This window comes from Indicator indicator, chromosome 8 (genome assembly GCF_027791375.1).
Source record: "Indicator indicator isolate 239-I01 chromosome 8, UM_Iind_1.1, whole genome shotgun sequence".
Taxonomy (NCBI): domain Eukaryota; kingdom Metazoa; phylum Chordata; class Aves; order Piciformes; family Indicatoridae; genus Indicator; species Indicator indicator.
In genome coordinates this window covers 2,997,039-3,018,332 of record NC_072017.1, presented here as the reverse complement: position 1 = coordinate 3,018,332, position 21,294 = coordinate 2,997,039, and the positions used below count along the sequence as shown (strand labels likewise).

The following is a 21,294-nucleotide window of genomic DNA, read 5'->3' as shown; positions in this document are numbered from 1 at the left end:
AGCAATCAGCTGAAATGAAGAAAACAGAGGGGAGATGAGGATGCTTAAAGAGCCAAATACTCTACGCTTATAATAACCAAAACAGGAAGATTGCTTTTAGAAAAGCTGATCTAAAAAGAGCAATGTGCTCATCAGACGATCTTGAAGTTGTATCAAAAAAAAAATGAACTTGGAGAATGCTGCTTTTGGCCCTGAGAGCTCTGAAAACAAAGAGAGCTCACCAGGATTCCATGGTGGTGGGTTTTAGTGGGCTGGAACAAAGCTGATTCGATTTGTCATGAAAAAGCTCACAAGGTTTCTTAGCTGAGAGTTATGCAAATGACAGGAGGCAGAACATTTAGATAAGGCAACTGGAGCAGGTTCCCATGGTGGTGGTTTTCCATCTGTAAAAAGAACTTTTTTTCCTTTGAGAATTAAAAGATTTTGAATGAAAAGTCTTCAAATGAGAGAACAGAGGAGCAGGTTTATGGCATTAAGGAAAGAGCAACGCCTAGAAGATACAAACTATTGAACAACAAGCTTGCCAAGAAATCATTTATTCCTTTAGTTTTTGGGGGATAATACTAGATTGTCCCAAGTAAACAATATAAGAATATAGCAACTTGTGTTTTTCTCAGGAATCTTAATGCATGTTTACACTACAAGTTGTGTTAGGGGAATGATCATCTGAGGAGTAGAGGAGTTAGTGTCAGTACCTCTGCAGTGTGGACACTTCACTGAAAAGTGAGGCTGATTCCATTTCTCAGTGTGGTTCTTGTACCAGTAAACTTTGCTATCTGCACTCAAGTATTTCATTGCACACTGGAGCCCCAGGCCAGGCTGAAGGCCTCACACTCCTGACCTGGTTCTCAGGGCATCTGCTGCGCTGCACACGTGGATCAGCAGTGCCAGTGCTGATGTTGTGTAGAACGAGAGAACTGCTCTGGTGAGAAAAGAACTTGAAGGTGAGGCCAACCATCATAGAAGCACTGAATTGTTTTGGTTGTAAAAGAACTTTGAGTCCCACCATTATAGAATCAGTTGTAAAAGCTCTCTAAGATCAAGTCCAACCATCAACCCAACACCACCGTGGCCACTAAACCATCTCCCCAGGTGCCATGCCCACATGTTTCTGAACACCTCCAGGGATGGTGACTCCACCACCTCCCTGGGCAGCCTGTTCCAATGCCTGACCACGCTTTCAGGAAAGAAGTTTTCCTGATACCCAACCTAAACCGCTCCTGGTGCAACTTGAGGCCATTTCCTCTCATCCTATCACCTGACAGTAAAGAGACCAACCCCCACCTCACTGCAGCCTCCTTTGTTGTATGTTGCATGTTGTATGTCCTGCTGTACCTGTCTTGCCTTCTATAATTTGTGTTTTAAAGATTTCATGTCTCTGCTTGTGGTGGCATTGTGTGCACGCAAGATTTCTAACCAAAAATGATGTTTTCATTCTGCTGCATCTGTTTAGTGTCTCCCAGACAACATGGGTTGGTTTGGGTTTTTTTGTACTTGGCAGCAAGTTGGCTTTGCCATCAAACTAAAAGTCTTTGTCTTTCCATCACATCCTTAAGCAGTGTGGGCAGCAGGACAAAACAGGGGATTCTGCCCCTTCACTATGTTCTGCTAAGACCCCACCTCCAATCCTGCCTCCAGCTCTGGTGTCCCCAACATAAGAAGGACACAGAGCTGATGGAGAGAGTCCAGAGGAAGGCCACAAAGATGATCCAAAGGCTGGAGCACCTCTGCTATGAGGATAGGCTGAGGGAGCTGGGGGTGTTCAGCCTGAAGACTCCAGGAGGACCCAATACCTTGATGGGATCCTACAGGAAGGCTGCAGAGGGACTTCTCATCAGGGTGTCTAGAGACAGGAGAAGGGGGAGTGGTTTGAAGCTGAGGGAGAGCAGGGTTAGAGTGGAGCTGAGGAAGAAGTTCTATAGTACAAGGGTAGTGGGACTCTGGCACAGGCTGCCCAGGGAGGTTGTGGATGCTTCCTCCCGAGGGGTGTTGAAGGCCAGGTTGGATAAGGCCTTAAGTCTAGTTGAGGGGTGTCCCTGCCCATGGTGGGGAGGTTGCAGATGATCACTGAGGTCCCTTCCAACCTAAGCCATTCCATGATACTGCAGTAAACAAAAAAGGATGTCAATGTGACAAAGACATTGCACACTCATCTGACACAAGATATATTCAATCAGATACAACTTTCTCTAATGCTTGAAATGAGAAAACATCTGAAGATGAAAGAGAAATGGAGGGTGTGATGGATTTTCTTTGCCTGGACTCCCAGGGATTCAGGATTAAAATTCCATCATGTGTAATGTTTGTGGTGGTGTTTCCCCAGTTGCTCAGAGATGACTCTGTTTTCAGTCTTGACATGAGTGGCTTCTAAACCCCCACATTCTTAATTGCTTCCTTTTATGGAATGCTACACAATCTTTTCTGCAATCTCTAGTCCACGGGGGAAACACATTTTTGTGCATTCACTTTTAATATTTTTTAAAATTCTTTTTAAATTCTTTGTAAATCTAATGCCAAGAAAAATCCTTTGTCTTAATTCCATAGTTTAATTATAATTGCTAATCTTAACTATTTAAGATAACTAAACTATGTAGCTGATACTGAATTTGCATGCAGTAGCTGATGCCTGAACTCCAAGGATGGATCATTAACAATGTCTAAATCACCTTCTTAATTAAACTGTGCTAAGTAGAAAGCATTTCTCCTGGCACAATGCCATGCAGCCAGTGGCTATGGATATGTGTCTGCATTGAAGATCCAAGTGTGGTTTAGAGTCCCCTTAAGATTTTATGAAGGCCTGCATTCATTTTTCCTCTACACACTGGACAATGTGCAGCTGTCAACTGACTTTGAAGGCTGCATTGTAGACACAGGTCATGCACCACACTGAGGGAGCAACAAGTGAACAAGGAGAAGTTCCCTCTGCCCTGCGAGTCCTGGCTGTGCAGAGAGAAGCAGAGAACGCCCAAGAGGAGCAGGCAGGGCCAGCAGAGAGCAGCTGTCTGACCTGTGGGGCTGCCAGAGCTGCCACCTGCTCAGCAGTGCGCTGTGGAACTCCAACCTAGACAACGGCAGGCTCTGTGTCTGGCAACAGCCAGAGGCAGCTCCCAAGACTGTTGGGATCTCCTGGCTCTGTGGAGCTCATCAAGAGAATAGGAGTGATTACATGCCAAGCATTTGCTGCTGGGTAAGGTTTCAGAGCTTCATTTTAAAGTGTTACACATGTGCCAGCACAGCAGGAAGGGAGCCTGGGCACAACCCCTTCAGCCAACAGCTGCTGCCAGTGGAAGGCAGCTTTAAAACACACCTGGAGGAGGAAGGGTTTAAAGCAAGACCTGGACAGACCGAGAGGAACCTAATGAGGTTCAACAAGGGTAAGTGCAGACTCCTGCATCTGGGAAGGAAGAATAAACTGCAGCAGTACAGGTTAGGAGGGGATCTGCTGGAGAGCAGCCCTGTGGAGAAGGACCTGGGAGTGCTGGTGGATAAGTTCTGTATGGGTCAGCAATGTGCTCTGGTGGTCAAGGCCAACAGGATCCTGGGGTGCATTCAGAGGAGCGTGTCCATCAGATCCAGGGAGGTTCTCCTCCCCCTCTGCTCTGCCCTGGTGAGGCCACACCTGGAATACTGCGTCCAGTCCTGGGCTCCCCAGTTCAAAAGAGACAGGGATCTGCTGGGGAGAATCCAACAGAGAGCTACAAGGATGATTGAGGAACTGGAGCACTGCCTGGTGAGGAGAGGCTGAGAGACCTGAGGCTGTTTAGTCTGGAGAAGACTGAGAGGGGATTTAATAAATGTTTATAAATATTTGAGGACTGGGGGTCAGGAGGGAGGGGACAGGCTCTGCTCAGTTGCACCCTGGGATAGGACAAGGGGTAATGGATAGAAACTCCAGCACAGGAGGTTCCACCTCAACATGAGGAGGAACTTCTTCACTGTGAGGGTCCCAGAGCACTGGAACAGGCTGCCCAGAGAGGTTGTGGAGTCTCCTTCTCTGGAGCCTTTCAAGCCCCATCTGGATGTGTTCCTGTGTGACCTGTGCTGGATTCTATGGTCCTGCTCTGGTAAGGGGGTTGGACTGGATGATCTCCAGAGGTCCCTTCCAACCCCTAACATCCTAAGATCCTATGAAGCTGTTCCTTGCCCTGATGAGCTCCACGGAGTGCCTGACCCACACAGCACTGCTGCTAAGTGCTCAAACCCTGCTTGTTTGAGAAGTAACACTTCAAAGGGGGATTATGCAAGACCCCTGCTTGGGAAGTGCCATTGCTCTCAATAACCTCTCAAAGACAACAGAAGAACCTCCCCTCCCACCTCAGTATGCAGAGAAAAATCCTGCATTGTAATGACAAGGGTTTAAAGGTGTGAATTTTCTACTCTGGGCACGTGGAAGATCTTTCAGTCTCCACTTCCAAGGATGAGTTTCCTGGGGTTTAGTTCATTTGGCAAGGCTCTTAGCTTGGATGTTCAACAGCTCTAAGAATACAAGAGTCACCATAATGGTCCCTGTCTCCCACACTACTAGTGATGCTTCTAGGAGGAGACCCTTCACCAGTATGCCCTCCTGTTGTCTGATCAGAGCTGAGAAGGTTCCTGGCACAGTGGTTGCATCTGGATCATGCAAATCCAGATGTTTCACTGCCACCCAGTCTGTGTGGATGGTGCCTTTTGGAACTGTTTTGCTTGTTTCCACCATATCTTGTGGCAGAAATATCCACACAGGAATAGTGCTGGATCAGGAACTGCTGCTTTTCTGTTTGCTCAAATCTGATTTCACCAAGAGAGCTGGGAGCAGCAGCAAAGTCCAGTCAGAAGCCTGTGGCCAGTGGTGTTCCCCAGGGATCAGTACCAGATCCAGTTTTGTCCAGTACCTTCATCAATGGCCTGGCTGAGGGCATTGAGTGTACCCTCAGCAAGTTCCTGATGATACCACACTGAGGGAGGTAAATGACACCTGTCAGGCTGTGCAGCCCTGCAAGATCTGGAGAGGCTGAGAGCTGGGTGCAGGCAAACCTCATGAAGTTCAACAAGGACAAGGGCAGGGTCCTGCATCTGGGGAGGAATACAGCAGGCACCAGGACAGACTGGGGGTTGTTCTGCTAGAAAGCAGCTCCATGCAGAAAGACCTTGGAGTCCTAGTGGGCAGCAAGTTCTGCATGGGACAGCAACATGCCCCTGAGGCTAAGAGAGCCAACAGCATCTTGGTGTGCACTAAGAGGTGCTTCCAGCAGGCTGAAGGAGGTTCTTGCCCTCTGCTCTGCCCTGCTGAGACCACACCTGGAACAGTGTCCAGTTTTGGGCTCTCCAAGAGAGACAAGGATCTGCTGGAAGGAGTCCAACAGAGAGCTACAAGGATGATTTGGGGAGATCTCTGCTATGAAGAAAGACTGAAAGACCTGGGGCTGTTCAGTCTGGAGAATGTTGAGAGGGGATCTTATAGAAGTCTATAAATACAAGGGGTGGGTGTCAGGATGAAGGTGCCAGGCTCTTTTTGGTGATGCCCAGTGACAGGACAAGGAATAACAGGTACAAGTTGGAACACAGGAGGTTCCACCTCAACATGAGGAGACACTTCTGTATGCTGAGGGTGACAGAGCCCTAGAACAGGCTGCCCAGAAGGTCATGGAGTCTCCTTCTCTGGAGATAATAGAAAGCCACCTGGATGTGTTCCTGTGTGGACTACTCTGGGTGATCCTGCTTTGGCAGGGAGACTGGACTGGATGATCTCTAGAGGTCCCTTCCAACCCCTAACATTCTCTGATTCCCCTCAACTGTAAGATGTTGTTTTCTTACAGAACTTTTGGATGAACCATTTGAAATAATTTTACAAATACTGTATTCAATCCATAGCTGAACTCCAAGATCCCTGGGGAAAGAAAGTAACCTCTGTTTTCCAGATGCAAATGATTACTAGGAAGTTATGTATATATGTTCAGGGGATTTTTCTGGGGCCTTTTTTGTAACATCTTCCTGCCCCAAGGGATATTATTATTAGTTCAAGAAAGTACTAAAACAAACCAAACAGTTTTAGCACTACATAAACAATGCTTGGTGCGTTGTAAGGTCAACTATTTTTCCTTCTGGAGACCTCTTCCCCTCTTATTCCAGGCTGAAATACAGATTATGGAAACAAATTATTACCTCCAATCTTTCTCTATTTTTTTTAACAGGTCACCCCTAAATTCATTGTATTGAACTTCTGCTTCAATTAATTGTGTAGACAGTAACAGTCAGTGTAGCTTAGCTCATTAAGTTGTGCATAATTAGTACAAAGCAGCTGGACTAACCTACAGTTCTCACAGCACTCTGTTCATCATACAATCACAGAATGGTTTGGATTAGAAGGGACCTCCAAAGCTCATCCAGTCTACCCCCGTGCAGTCAGCAGGGACATCCTCAACTAGATCAGGTTGCCCAAAGCCCTGTTGAGCCTCACCTTGAATATCTCCAGGGATGAGGCCTCAAGCACCTCGCTGGGCAGCTTGTTCCACCATTCCACCACCCTCATGGTAAAGAGCTTGTTCCTAACATCCAATCTGAAGCTACTCTCATTCCAAACCATTGCTCCTCATCCTGTCACTGCAGGCCTTTGTAAACAGTCCCTCTGCAGCATTCTTGTAAGCCCCCTTCAGGTACTGGAAGGCTACTATTACTCATCAGGAGCTTTCCAAGCAGAAAAATCTTGAGGGTCTGAGCATGAGAGCAGGTGAGGATCTGCCCAGCTCTTCCTGTCTGCCTTTTGCATAAAGCAGTATGTGAGCCAGTCAGCATGCATTTCAATGTTCCCTTCTGCATCATGCAGCACAGCTACTGACACTGCAAGCCCTGCTTTCTTAGAGAACTTCTCCTGTGAACTATAAGGCACAGTTTCATATTTCTTTGTCAAGTCTTAAGAAGCTTCAAAGTTTAACTAGGTCCTGTCAACCATCCAACACTAAAAAATAATTAAAAAAAAAAATCCATCATCTCTGATTCCACCCCTAGAACACACATCCAGCCACCAGGAAAAGTCCAACACACCTGTAGGCACACAGTTCCAATTTCTTATTGTTTACACAGTTAATGATTCTTAGTTTAGAACCACAGAATGGTCTGGGTTGGAAGAGACCTCCAAAAGTCATCCAGTCCAACCCCCTCTGCACTCAGCAGGGATGTTCTCCACTAGATCAGGTTGCCCAGAGCCCTGTCCAGCCTCACCTTGAATATCTCCAGGGATGAGGCCTCAAGCACCTCCCTGGGCATTCTCTGAGGATGACACATCCCTAAATGTTCCAAAGTTAGTATGGTATCCTAACAACCTTGCCAAAAGCTGCCACTTGTTACTCCTCAAATCAAGGAGTATTATGAGGAACCTGATGCTGACAAGGCTAGAAAAATAGTTTGGCCATTAATCTTCTGAAATAAAGGAAAGTTCTTTTAAAGACCTTCTAAACAGTATGCCCATCAGCTACGCTCATTTTTCCTTTGATAAGCACAAATGTAGTGTAAATATAGCTTAGATTCACAGCCTTTCCCTCCTTTTTAGGGACTTTCTAGGGTGTCAGGTAGTGATAGGACTAGGGGAATAGAGCAAAAACAGAAATGGGTAGATTCAGACTGGATGTTAGGAAGAAATTCTTCCCCATGAGGGTGGTGAGAGACTGGCACAGGTTGCCCAGGGATGTGGTGCAAGCCTCATCCCTGGGGGTTTTTGCAGCCAGGCTGGATGTGGCTGTGAGCAACCTGCTGTAGTGTGAGGTGTCCCTGCCCATGGCAGGGGGGTTGGAACTGGATGATCCTCGAGGCCCATTCCAACCCTAACAGTTCTGTGATTCTAACAGTATCACAGCAACTCATCAACTTAGATCCACAAATTAGCTAATCAGGGTGTGTCTCTGGGGAGGCATGGAAATACATTTACCAGAAAAAAAAGAAGAAAATAAATTCTATATAGCAGTGCATTTATTACAGTAAAGTAATAGGAAGTGTGAACAAAACTGCATTTAAGGTAGCTAAGCTGTGACCCCAGGAGGTAACACTGGCCCCAAGAATGACCTCTGAGAGTCTGATATCAAAAGTCCCCTGTCACATGCATCACATGGACAAAATGGCTCTCCTCAGATAACCCAGGCAGGACTCCCCTTGGTGCAGCCTGCTGCTGTTATCTTGGCTGCAGATGTCAGATGAGGGGGAAGCAGCTAAGCCATGTCACCATACAAGTTTTGCTGGCTATCACAGCACACCTGTGACAATGACATTATTTTCACAGAGGCAGACTGACTTCTCTGTGGTTGTATAACCCTCTCTCCCTGTAGCCCTGGCTGAAGGCTCTCCAAAGCTTACCTGCCTGTACATCAAGCAGCAGCTCTGATACAGCACAGCTCTGCAGCCTTGACTCAGCTTGCTGAGAAAGAGTTATAGAAAAAGCCTGCAGAAAGGTAAAAAGTGTAAAATTGAAGCCCCTCTTGGGATAGGGGTGCCTAGAAACTCAAGAATTCAAACAGCAATTTGGAAAATCTTAAAAGGAAAAAAATGAGAGTAAGGCCAGTTAGTCTGACCCCACTCCTGTGTGATGGCTGCATGGCTAGGAAGGACTCTCCAAGGAGGGTGGTGAGTATTCAGCCTAGTAAGTTCTTAAATTCAGAATGTCTTTTGTGTGCAACAACTAATCAATAGTTACCTCACACTTTTACACTCCTGCTTGCAGAGTCTCTTTGTGTCCAGCTGAAGATGTCCAAAGCTGGTTGAAAAGAGGTGTACCAACCATGGGCACGGTATAAAAGCAAACACAAGAACAAACCCACAGAAGAGAGGCTTCATCAACTGATGAAGGCCAAACTTTTCAGTAGCTGTACCTGTGACTTCCAGCATCACTGTGTTTAAGGGAGTGTCTGCTTTTGATTTCCTGAGGTATTTCATGGAAGTCTGCATGTGCTGTTGCTCTTTGCAACAAGCAGGTGCCATCTATTTTTTTTTTCCCAGCTCCTGCTAGCCTTGGATAGTGTGCAGACCAGAAACTGCTCCAAACTACTGCACCTTCTTGTTCATTCTGAATGTGCCATCTGCTTTTGAAATCCCAGCAAAGTGGACTTCTATGTAGAAACTTATTAAGAGTTGGTTCAGCACAGTAATTGTAGGGTGCTGCCACACTGATGAACTTCCAGCTTCATACTCTTAAACCACTCCATAAACAAGGAATCAGCTCAGAGACTGAGTAGGCACTTAGCTGTGCAAGACCATTTAAAGATTCCTGCACTCTTCTGGCACAGAAGGCAAACATTCTCCCAAACAATCTTAAGAGGAGCAGTAGATTCCCCTACAATGCTTAGTTTTCAAACTCAAGGTACTGGGCCATCTCATTTAATCCCCACCATCACCTAGAAAGGTTGGATCAGATGATCCTTGGAGTCCCTGCCAACCTGGCATTCTGATTCTATGAACATTCCAGCATAAGACATTTTTCTTGCTCCATGAGGTATTGCCAGCATTTAATTACAACAGACAAATCCCATTTTTCTGCACCAAGAGCTAAATTGCAGTGAAGGGCAGAAAATAACCCAAAAAGTGCATTACAAGGAACCAGTATTTACTATGAGCAGAACTATGAACCATTATGCAACTACTTCAAAGAAGCTGATTTACACCAAACTGAAGTTATTATTTCTTCTCAGTAAAATCAAGCTTTGAAAGAAGCTGATCCAGAAAAATTTTGAAGGAAGAAGCTGGTCCCTAAGATTTTTATCATCTTCTGCATACCTGTAGATAGAATGAAAGAACTTGTTACTTGGGCTGAGTGGCACCCTGTTTGCCATGTGAAATGTACAGACTATTGGTGATTGCAACAGGGAACAGGTTCCACAGCAGAAATTCCAGGAGGAAAACAGAGGGGCCTGTGGCATCCTGCATTCTTCCCTTCATACAACTACAAGACTCCTCCCTTTTGGAATTGATTTAAAAGCCAATTGGTACTTGAACACCAGAAAAACATAAAATATTGTGAGCTCATAGAGGAAGGTTGAAAAAGAAAATGTTTGGATTTAAGGTTCAGCAAGCTCCAGAGCTCTGACAGAGTAGAGGCAAATCCCAGTACCAACATTTGATTGTACTGCCTATGCAATTGTTAGTAAGTGATCATCCTCAATTAATATGCTTTGGGGTCTTTACTTGAAATAGGTGAGGACAGTGCCCTCCCTAGGCAAACATTTTTTTAAGAGAAAACCTTCAAAAGCACTTCTCAGCACACTAAGCTCACAACTGCTAACGGATTTAGGGTGTCATACTTCCCCCATTATCTAAGTCTGGCTTGCTCCCTCCTTCATTCACACCCCAAAAAGGTCTGATTTTTTTTTCCTCCCCTTTCCTTATGGGTCTGGTACCCAGATAGAGCAGGGAGCTGATCTGGATGCCACAGTGCTTCTTGACCTCTACTGCTGATGCAGGAAAAGCACTGCCCCTTTTGACAGCAACTCTATTAAGTGAGCTTATGCCCAAGTGCATTTTCTGCTAGTGGCTGAGCATTTGCAGCTCCTGATACAAAATGCTTAAGCAGTGGCAAAATTGCTTAAACCCAGGAATTTATTCTAATGGCTTCTTCCAGGACAATCCTTACTGCCCCAACAAATTGTTGCATAGTAAAAGTCCATCAAAATCTCTCTCCTGGTAAGTAAACAAGTTCTGATAGGATATTTCTCCTTGCAGACTGCAGTCATGCACTTTAGAGCAAGAAAGAGACCATTAATGATACCCTTGTCTAAACCATTACATAATACAAGCCAAAGAGACTCAATCCAACAATTTCTGCATCAGATCTCTGTTTGGAGCTACAGTTAGAGCCACAACAAACTCACACGGCAGCATTTCAAGCAGGACCTCTGCTCTCCTCCTTTGCAGGCAGCCAAGCTATTTGCAAACTCTTTCACACATTCTGCTGCCTGTGAGAAATGTAGGCCACCTTGCCACAACGTGTGAGAATGCTTTTAAAAAGCCCAGCTGCTGGCCTGTTTTTCACACACAGAGTGAAAGTGCTTTTAAACACTCCCCTGACTTCCACTCTGTCAATCCTCCTTTGTTTTCTTGCAAAGGGAACTTTCCCCTCTCTGTGGTGAAAACATCACACAGGCTCTTTTCCCTACCCCACCATGGAGCTGCTCTAACACCACTCTCACCCTACTCTGAAGGTCCTGTGTCTGCTTTTAGATTCTCAATATTTCACTGATATTTTTAAATATCATTATCTATAATTATTTGATTCTTAGCTAAAAGAGATGGAAAGGAGTTATGTTTGCTTTCACAAGTTTCAATCCAAATTAATTGCAATTAGGTGAATAAGCAATACTCTGCTACAGCTAAAGCAAAAATTCCTCAGCAATGGAGGATTTTAAATTAGCACAAAAGATAGGTAAGGTAAAAATGAAGAAAAAAATAATTAGAAACCATAGATAAAGACCATTTCCTTGAATAATGCTTGGATTTTAATCCATTACTAAAATCCACCAAGTTCACACGTTTCAAATAAGAATACCAATCAACACAGAAAATGAGAATTTATTTTTGAAGTTCAAGGTTGCCTACCTGTGTCTAAGATGCTGAAGGAACCGAACCTTCTTTGGCAGTCGATCCCAATTTTGCTTCACACTCTTTGAAAGTATCATGGCAATGCCTGCAATATTGAAAGCAAAATATTCAATTTCTAATGCGTCCTAAGATCCACTCTAACCCTGTTCTCCCTCAGCTTCAAACCATTCCCCCTTGTCCTATTGCTAGACACCCTCATGAAAAGCCCCTCTGCAGCCTTCCTGCAGGATCCCTTCAGGCATCGGGAGGCAGCTCTAAGGTCCCTCTGGAGTCTTCTCTTCTCCAGGCTGAACACCCTCAGCTCCCTCAGCCTATCCTCATAGCAGAGGTGCTCCAGCCCTTGGATCATCTTTGTGGCCCTTCTCTGAACTCTCTCCAACAGCCCTGTTGATGCCAGTGAGACACTTAAAGGTACAATAAAGGATGAAAAGAACTGGTAACTGCTGCTCCATCATACAACCATTTCATTTAAAGCATGGATTTCCTAAAAACAAGCACCACACTGAGTTTAATTTGCATTTTCTGAAGAACATTTAGCAGTTCCTAATGCCCTCATCTATAACCAAAGAATATAAGTAGTACTTCATGGCAACAGCATTTACATTCCCAATTTTGCTGCATACAATTTCCACTAGGCTTTAGACTATTTTGATCTAGGATTAATAGTTTAAATAAGCACAAACCCTTTTTTTGGTGGACCCCATGGTACAATACCAATTTTCTCAAACTTTTTTTGGCATTCTCCAATGTATGACATCTTCCCAATGGCATAGCCTAAGACACCAGCAACTATAAAGGCAAGATAACAAAACACTGTTAAGACGAGCTTAAATCAAAGGTCTGCAACTGGCTTTATCTTAATCACAGGATCAAATTGTTGTGTCTTGTCAAAACATGCTATAAACGTCAAGTTACATACAGGGATTACAGGCAGGTCTTCTCTATCTGTTGAAAGCCAGCTACCTATCATGAGACACAGCAAGTGATCCAAAGCAATGCCTACAGGAAGAGGCTATTCATATTCAGCTGGAATGGTAAGATTTCAGATTTAGATGAACAGATTACAGAGAGAGCCCACAATGAAATTAATTCAATGTCAGCACTGACGTCTCTTGGCCTTGTATGCACATCATGGCCTATTTCTAATGATCACAACTTCAACACTCTCTTCACTGGGCTTCTAGGAAGCTAGAACATCATCCTGTCATGGCATCCCACTGGGGCAGAATAAAAATTCTACTTCCACACCCTCCTTTTTCTTTTGAACTTCTGCTGAAGAAGGAACCCACTTAATGTCTTGCCATTTAAGAGCCCCCTCACTGTACTGAACAGTCTCTGTGGTTTTATTTGTTTTCTTTATCAATTCATGGTCAGGAATTAGAAAGTTAAGATGAATGAAATGACCATATGAAAAGGAACATACTATGGTATGTATTATGATGAGCCCTTGATACCATGAGCTGTGTGATCTGTTAAGCACAGCTGAACAATAAGGCTGACTTTATTTAGAAAGCAAAGCTGATATTGGAGGTTTTACCAATTTGAGAGGCTAAATTAAGTGAATATAAGTTGCTTCTAAAAATGATTACATCAAAAAAAACTTTGTTTTAAAATACAGCAAAACTGTGATTTCCTAAAGTGCTGTGGTAACATCTCATAAATTAAAGAAACAAAAAAAAATGGGAAGAATTTGAAATTCAATTCAGAGAGGTGCATCTGAAGTGTGTGCACTGCCTGTAAATAATTTTTCCTTTCAGAACTGGGTAAAACTTACTTGCCATCTTTGGAAATGCACCAAATCTTGGGTTTGCTGAGAAAATGCCTACAAGAAAAGAAAGCAGTCAGAAAGTTTATTCTCTTGAGGAACTCACCAGCACTCAAACCTAAGACAGTATTTTTCCTACAAGCTTTTGCATTTCTGAGGACAAATACTGTGCAAAAAACTTGAAAGTCCAGTCAGATTTAGGAACATCAGGGCACTTTCCATTCTACTAGTTCTTAGTGCATGTGTTTTGGTCAGAGGAAGAAATCTGGACTTTGCAAGATTCGGTTCAAGATGAAAGCAGCATGGCTGCCACTGGTGACACCTGCAGCAGATGGTGGCTCATGTTTCAGCAGAAACCAGCCCTGCAAATACAACAGCCACCTGAAATCTCTTACTCACGCTCTTTGTGCTGGGAGAAGCAAGCCTAAACTGTTCTTCAGTAGTTTTCTGTGACTATTGATTAAATGAGTGTTAAACTGTACCACTAGTATCTAGCCTCCTCTCATGGAGAGGAAAGATCACACATTTGGGGCTTTAAGAGCAGAATGCAGAGTGCTGAACATGAAAACCAAAACACTATCTTCAGCTTTCCCCACCAATATCCACCTTCCCCCAGTTAACACCGAGAGATGGAACCAGTATGCCTCTGAGAGGCATGTGCCCTCCGTGAAGGAGTGCCATGCTGTGAAGGAGGGCTGCACACAGCAAGATTACCATGGCACAGAGAAAAGAAGGGAACATTGGTTGCACTGCTATATGCATTCAGTGTTACTGAAGCTCAGAAGCTCCACCTTCTTCTAGAGCCAGTGCATTGTGTGCAGCCATCAGAGGAGCATTTAGACAGAGGAGCATTCAGTCCATGCTGTGCAAGGGCCTCTGCCCACTGGCATCTATGCAATTTTAAATGGAGTCTCTCAGGGGATGAAGGAACAAAATAGTTGTTTGTTGCTAAACAGCCTCCCCCACAGTTCTTGACACACAGTAATGATTATTTAATTGGGCATTTGTTTTTCACAGCTGATCAGAAATATCTGAGCACAATGGAGAGAAACTGAGAAGAGTACCCAGTGCCAGAGGCTGGCATGTTTGCTACCAAGAGACTTCCAGTGCCTTTCCTGTCACTGCTCACCCTTTTCAAATGAGGAATCCTTTGCCTTCCCTCCCTCTCCCTTGCTCCTTACCTCCCTGTCTGCCTACAAACTCATACGTCAAGGATGTAACAGGGAATCTACATCACATTTTAGGGCTTCCACTCTAATCTTCCTGGTAACCTTAGCAAAAAAAAAAAAACAACCCAAAAAACAAAACCAAAAACAAAATTATGAGAAGGAAACATGGCAATAGTGGCTGGAACAAAACAAGGGGCTTGCAAGCACACAGTGAGAAAAGGCCAAGTCATTTCCATCTCCTCTATTAGCTGTCTCCCACCACCCATCTCTTACACCCTCTGGATTCTTTTCTGGTTCAGGCCCTGAGATGTTTTTCTTCTTCCACCTGCCCTTGCTGTAGCCAGCTGCTGATGCAGGCTGAAGAGCTCTCTTATTTGTTCCTGTGGGATGCACACATCTTAGCAGTCTTCAGAGTAGTTGCTCTTTATCCAAAATGCTAACCTAAACCTTACCCAGAGGGGACCTCAAGGTGCAAGGCATAGAAAGAGATTCATCCACCACAGAAACAGAACACAAGTCTCTTTTGTGTTAGCCTGAAGATCACAAGCCATCTCTATAAAAAGCTCTCTGCCTCCTCACTTTGGCAGAATTCCTTGTCCCTCTGCACCAAAGCTGCATTCATATTGATGTGTGGTCACTGTATAAACACTGCCAACATTTTTCAGATGTCCCTAATTCTGATGCCCCTCCTCAGGTTGTACCATGTTCTGCCCTACAAGCAGCCCCAGTGAAGACTCTACTCATACATGTGACCATAGTGACAGAACCCAGCCAGCAGTCTTCAAATTTGTGAATTCTTTTTCAGTTCAAGTTCTTTCAGAAGAATGACCATGGCAATGCATACATAATGATCATTGTAACAACAATGGTGTCGAGTGAGGGGAATATTGATGTTGAAAACCAGCGAGCTTTAGGGAAACTTGCATTTCAGTAGCAATTCCAGATCTCAGCTTCATAAATTTAAGATCATCATGTGTTTTTAGGGGCAACGGGTGCAGGCTGGAACACAGAAGGTTCCATGTGAACATAAGGAAAAACTTTTTCACTGTGAGGATGACAAAATACTGGAGCAGGCTACCCAGAGAGGTTGTGGAGTCTCCTTCTCTGGAGACATTCAAAATCCACCTGGATGCATTTTTCTGTGACCTACTCTAGGTGATCCTGCCCTGGCAGGGGGTTGGACTCAATGATCTTTTGAGGTCCTTTCCAGCCACTAATGTTCTGTGATTCTATGATTGTTTTACATTTACCTTTTGAGACCAGCCCCTGGGTGACAAGCATGCTCCCAAGAGACAAAGGAAGAGCTGTAAAAACAAAAAGGAGGAGAGCATCTGGTATCAGCCAAAATTGGTTATCTATTGTTTACATACATTAAATACATGAAATGCTTTCTGTGTTTCTCATATTAAACACATTACTTGTCATCTAAGTACTACACTTTGTGTAGTGTCTTAATCACCTATGACATCTGCTCAGTCAGGCAGACGTAACCCTAACTCTTCAAAGCAAGGATGTGCTCACACAGCATGCTGCAGCTAATGCATGCTATGCTATATATTAGATGTTTATAAAACAAAAGCTTATACAACCTGAGTATCTCCCCTCAGTACTGCAACACTAGCAATGCCAGCAGCTCTGATTAAATGGTTTTCAACCTTCTCTTTTCAGAAAGTGTGTCATTTAGAAACAAACTGACATGGCACATGTAAGAGACACTAAAACTAAACTTTTGGATGTCCTAACACCTAAGGAATTTCACAAACCCAGGACACATAATGCCTGCCTTTCATTCAAAGGCAAAGGTAAGCATGGAATGAAGCAAAACATTCACAAGGTAGCTTTAATAATGAACTTCAAGAATAGAACCAACTCTATGATTGTTAAAGTTCATATTAAACAACAACTCCCTATGAAGAGAGGATGAGAGCCCTGGGGCTTTTTAGTCTGGAGAAGACTGAGAGGGGATTTAATAAACATTTATAAATATCTGAGTTGTCAAGAGAGAAGGGACAGGCTCTGCTCAGTTGTACCCTGGGATAGGACAATGGGCAATGGATATAAACTACAGCACAGAAGGATCCACCTCAACACGAGGAGGAACTTCTTCACTGTGAGGGTCACAGAGCACTGGAGCAGGCTGTGGAGCCTCTTTCTCTGGAGACTTTCATGCCCCATCTGGATGTGTTCCTGTGTGACCTGTACTGGATTCTATGGTCCTGCTCTGGCAGGGGGTTTGGACTCCATGAACTTCAGAGGTCCCTTCCAACCCCTAACATCCTGTGACACTGTGGACTAAATTCCATCACCTTTACCTACAATGATGATACCAATAATTCAATTAACCCTATAATAGCACAGTGCTCAGCTTAAAATAAGGTGACTGAGTTAGCCCACAATAATATTCCAACAAAACACAATGTATTACAGTAAGCAGCCTGGCATTTTGCAGCCAGTTTTGCTTGAGTGCATCAAGAAGTCATGTTCAGTGTGGTAAGAACCGTTTTGGATCACTCACCTCTGTACCAGAAACTTTCGCTTCTGCATTCTTCACGGATCTTTGCAATTTCTCCGCTGTTTTGAATTTGGGATTTGGGACAATAGAATATTGGCTGAAAGGGTAAACCTGGGTTAGCTTCTTGAATTTAATCTCACAGGAAGAAAAGAATAAATCAATTGAGAAGATGAATTATTTTAAAAAACAAGTAAAACACAAGAATCTGGCAGAGTACAGAGACAGGACAGCTGACCCCAACTGGATACTCCATACCATATGTCACCATGCTCAATGAAAGCTGGCAGAAAGCAGGAGGCATCATTAATTTAATGGAAATGTTAAACTTTTTTTCTGTAAAAAACACAACATCTACCAATCTACTTATTCTTGAAAGCAAAACCAGACTTCATGGAAGAAGCAGTGCCTCATTTTATGCCCAATGGATCCATGGTTTCATAACCAAGTGCATCTACTGGCCACAGCCACACATTTCACATTTGAGCTAATTAACATCTCAGTCCTTCTTCAAGCACTGCTCCACCAAAATAAATGGTGGTGCTGCTAGGGTAAACAGAGAACTGACTTCACTTCAGAGAACCACTCCAAACTGGTTCCATAGCAAGGTCACTACAAACAGGATAGAATTCCAACAGGCAGTGTGAAAGATAAGGAAATGAGTGTCAGGGCCTTAAGTGCACCAACGTGCTTTGCAACTTTCCTGCCTCCATACACACCCTGCTAGAGATTTAGTTGCTTGGGCTCAAAGTCAGCTCTAACATGGTACGGTTGTGTAACATGTAAGAAAATTGCCAGGAAAGCAAATCTGAGACAAAGAGCTGCAAGAAGTTTTGCCCAAGGCCTCTGCTCCTCAGCTCAGGAGCTGTGTTTAAGCTCAGGCCCTTATCTTAACTGTGTTTTAGGTATGCCTGTACTTGGCCTTTTATCATGAGATCCCTCCCTTGCCTTGCTAACTTAGCCTCCTGGCTTACCATCAGATTTGCCTTATTCCAGTGGATTTGCCTAGCAGTCACTGAGCTCTTGGCTCACCCTGCTGAATGTCACTGGAGATGCTCCTTCTCCCTGAAGTCGCTCCCACACCTCCCTTGCTGTCACTCATGCCTCCCAGGTCACCTTTCCTTGCAGATCAACCACCTTTTGCTGCTTTCTGGCAGCGACTGGTTAGCAACAAGGTCCTGCCACACATAAATTCCACCTGGTTAATTACATGCTTATAGCGTGCAGTAAAATATGAACCCCTGTGGGTAGGTGATTTCTCCAGCACAGAAAAATCCTCAGCTGCCATACAGCTGGAAGGCAGCTTCCTGTGCAGTACTCTTCCCTTCTCCTCTGAAAGGAAGCATGTACACAGCTTGATGGGGACAGGTTATACTGGACTAGTACTCAAGACACTAGGCTCTGCCCGTTTGTAACTAGTTTAACTAGCATAGCATAAAGCAGAGATCAGAGCCCACTATCTTAGAAGCTCCTAGACCTCTGAGTGTAGTGAATACCACAACATCCTTTCTTCATTTATAAGCTTAAACTATCAGGCTTCTGTTTCTCTCTTCAATAAGAGTGACCAAGGCAAAATCCCAGTTACTCACTGGCAATAGCATCAAAACTAAAACAAAACCACAACCAAACAACAACAACCAAAAAACAACCAACAAACAGCCTAACTTACCCATCCAGGCCATCCAGCTTGCTTTGGTGGCGATGTCTGAGTTTCCTGTTGGATGGCTTCAGAAGCCATTGTCTCTTTTCTCGTACTTTGCCGCTGAGCCGCTGATCTCGGACACCAGAAACGTATATGCTTTATGCTAGGCTCTCTCTTTCTCCTAGGTACAAAGGTAAAAAGCCAAAGTATCAACCTACCTAGAAACAGTAATCACCATGTTGAAAGGAGTGCATTTTTTACAGCAGTCAACTGACTATGTACAGTTCCAGCACAAGGTGTCACTTCTTAGCAATACAGAGCTGTGTGTAGCCCAATTCAAACAGGAAGGGTGGTGAGCACAGTTACATGTTGGATCATGACCTAGCACAGCACTCTCAATCACAAAGAAAGGAGAACAAGTGTGAACAAATAATTCCAAACCTTTCTAATTTTTATGGTATTGCATATCAAAGAATTAACTTATTTGTGGGCTCTCCAGAATCACTGTACTACTTCCATCCTCACTGCCATGAGCTGAAGTTTTGATTCCACAGGACACGCAACACAACCCTATCACAAACCACACCTGTGTTTCCAGCAAACACAATCCAGTTACAAACATGCTTAAACAACAAGATAAAACACAAACCCAACAATAACAAAACCCCAGAGTCAAAACTTATTATCTTTAGAACAAGTAGGTTCTAAAGAGCTTTAGAACAAGTAGGTTCTAAAGAGCTTTAGAATTGCTGTCTTCCATGCCTGAGAACTGTACTGCTAGGGAAAAAGCAAGAAGGAATCTTACTTATTTAGAAGATAATTCAAATCTAAACTGTGATTTTTTGCTGCATGGTCTTGTAGTTTATTTATCAACACATAGGGCACTCTTGCTTTTCAAATAGTACCTTCTGAAAATGGTGGCACTGAATAATGCAAAGGACTGAGTTAAACAGGAAACGTGTGACAATAACCAGAACAGGTTTTGGCCTTCATAATATTACTGCACAAACCACATCCAGCACTTATTTTGGAGTCAGATCCACATCTATAAGGTTCAAGCAACGTCTCCTTCACACAGACTGGATGTTCAAACAGCAGTGCTTGTTTATGTGATCAAACAGAAGCAACACAACCTCCTCTCCCCAAGGTAAGAGGACACAATTAAGCATTGCATTCGCACCAATCTGCACTTTATTCTCAGCTGCTCTCAAAAATGACAATTACCGAGTCTTCGGTAAAAATTAAGTTTGGAAGTCCACAGGATATTGAGGTGCCAACTGCTCCTCGCTTTCTGCCTCACCCTGGCGAAGAGCAATTTAATTTTCCATCAAACTCACAGAATTATCAGGGTTGAAAGGAATCTCAAGGATAATCTAGTTCCAACCCCCCTGCCATGGGCAGGGACACCTCACACTACAGCAGGTTGCTCACAGCCACATCCAGCCTGGCTGCAAAAACCTCCAGGGATGAGGCTTCCACCACATCCCTGGGCAACCTGTGCCAGTTTCTCACCACCCTCATGGGGAAGAACTTCTTCCTAACGTCTAAACTAAATCTCCCCTCCTCTAGCTTGGATCCATTCCCCCCATTCCTGTCACTCCTTGACACCCTAAAAAGTCCCTCCCCAGCTTTCCTGTAGGCCCCTTCAGATACTGGAAGGCCACAGTAAGGTCTCTTTGGAGCCTTCTCTCCAAACTGAACAACCCCAACTCTCTCAGCCTGTCCTCAGCAGAGAGGAGCTCCAAAAGGACGTAAAAGCTAAGAAGAATGCACAAAACTTTAAATAGGTTTACGTCAATCGAAGACACAAAATGTTCTTCTTTTTGTCAGCTTTCGTAGGAGGGAAGAGTGGCTGCAATCAGGCCCAGGGCTGACACATCCGCTCCAGCCGACAGTGGCCTTCCTCTACGCCGGCCGCAGGGCATGCTACGCCCAGCCCAGCCCGGTCCCGCCCGCCTCCGTGCCAGCGCCCAGGCTCTGGGCGAAGGCCTGAGGGGAGGACGGGGAGGCGTCGAGCGCTGACAGGACATTGCCCTTACGAGCCGCCACCTGCCCGCTGACCCGGCGCCGGCCGCCGAGTCACACCAGCCCCAACCTTCCTCCCGCCGTGACGCCGGAGGAATCCGGCTCCGCGGAGCTCGGCCCCTCCGGGACGAAAAGGAGCAGACCGCGCTCACTGGGCCTGCCGCGCTGAAGACAGCCGGCAATGGACCCACTCCCCGGGCAGCACTCACCTCCCGCCAGGGCAGTGGAGGAAGGGGAGCCCGCAGCGCGCCGCCCAGCCCCGGAAGCCCGTGAGGACCGGGACCCGGTTGCACAGCTGCCATGGTCAGGGCGGCAGCGGCTCTACCACACGTCCGGATCTGCCTGCGCGCCTTAGCCGCTGCTGGGCTCCACCGCCATCTCCTGGCCGCCGGTGGCAAGGACAGACAAGGAGCGGCCAGCCCGCGGCCCAGCGGAACCCCTGGGCAGCCCTCCCGCGCCCCCTGAGGCCGGGAGCTCCAGGGCGGGTTGCTGAGGGACCCCGGAGATGAAAGGTCTCGTCGAGCTCTCCTCATCCCCTGGGGCTTCTCGGTCCTAACCATATCTGTGACCAAATTAGCAGCTCATGCTTCCTCATGAGCTGCCCCGGGAGAAGAGCAGTGAACACGCTGCT

At 45.1% G+C, this 21,294-nt stretch overlaps 1 protein-coding gene across 1 annotated transcript; it reads right to left on the bottom strand.

The window, feature by feature from the left end:
- Nucleotides 1–8,978: 8,978 nt before the first annotated feature.
- On the bottom strand, nucleotides 8,979–20,887 carry OCIAD2 (OCIA domain containing 2). Its single transcript, XM_054383083.1, has 8 exons — nucleotides 20,873–20,887; nucleotides 18,666–18,819; nucleotides 17,003–17,096; nucleotides 15,738–15,791; nucleotides 13,328–13,375; nucleotides 12,237–12,342; nucleotides 11,551–11,638; nucleotides 8,979–9,735 (listed from the first exon to the last, which is right to left on the bottom strand). The coding sequence occupies exons 2-7, from the start codon at nucleotides 18,732–18,734 to the stop codon at nucleotides 11,557–11,559; spliced, it is 453 nt and encodes a 150-aa protein (XP_054239058.1). The 5' UTR covers nucleotides 18,735–18,819; nucleotides 20,873–20,887; the 3' UTR covers nucleotides 8,979–9,735; nucleotides 11,551–11,556.
- Between the last annotated feature and the right edge of the window lie 407 nt (nucleotides 20,888–21,294).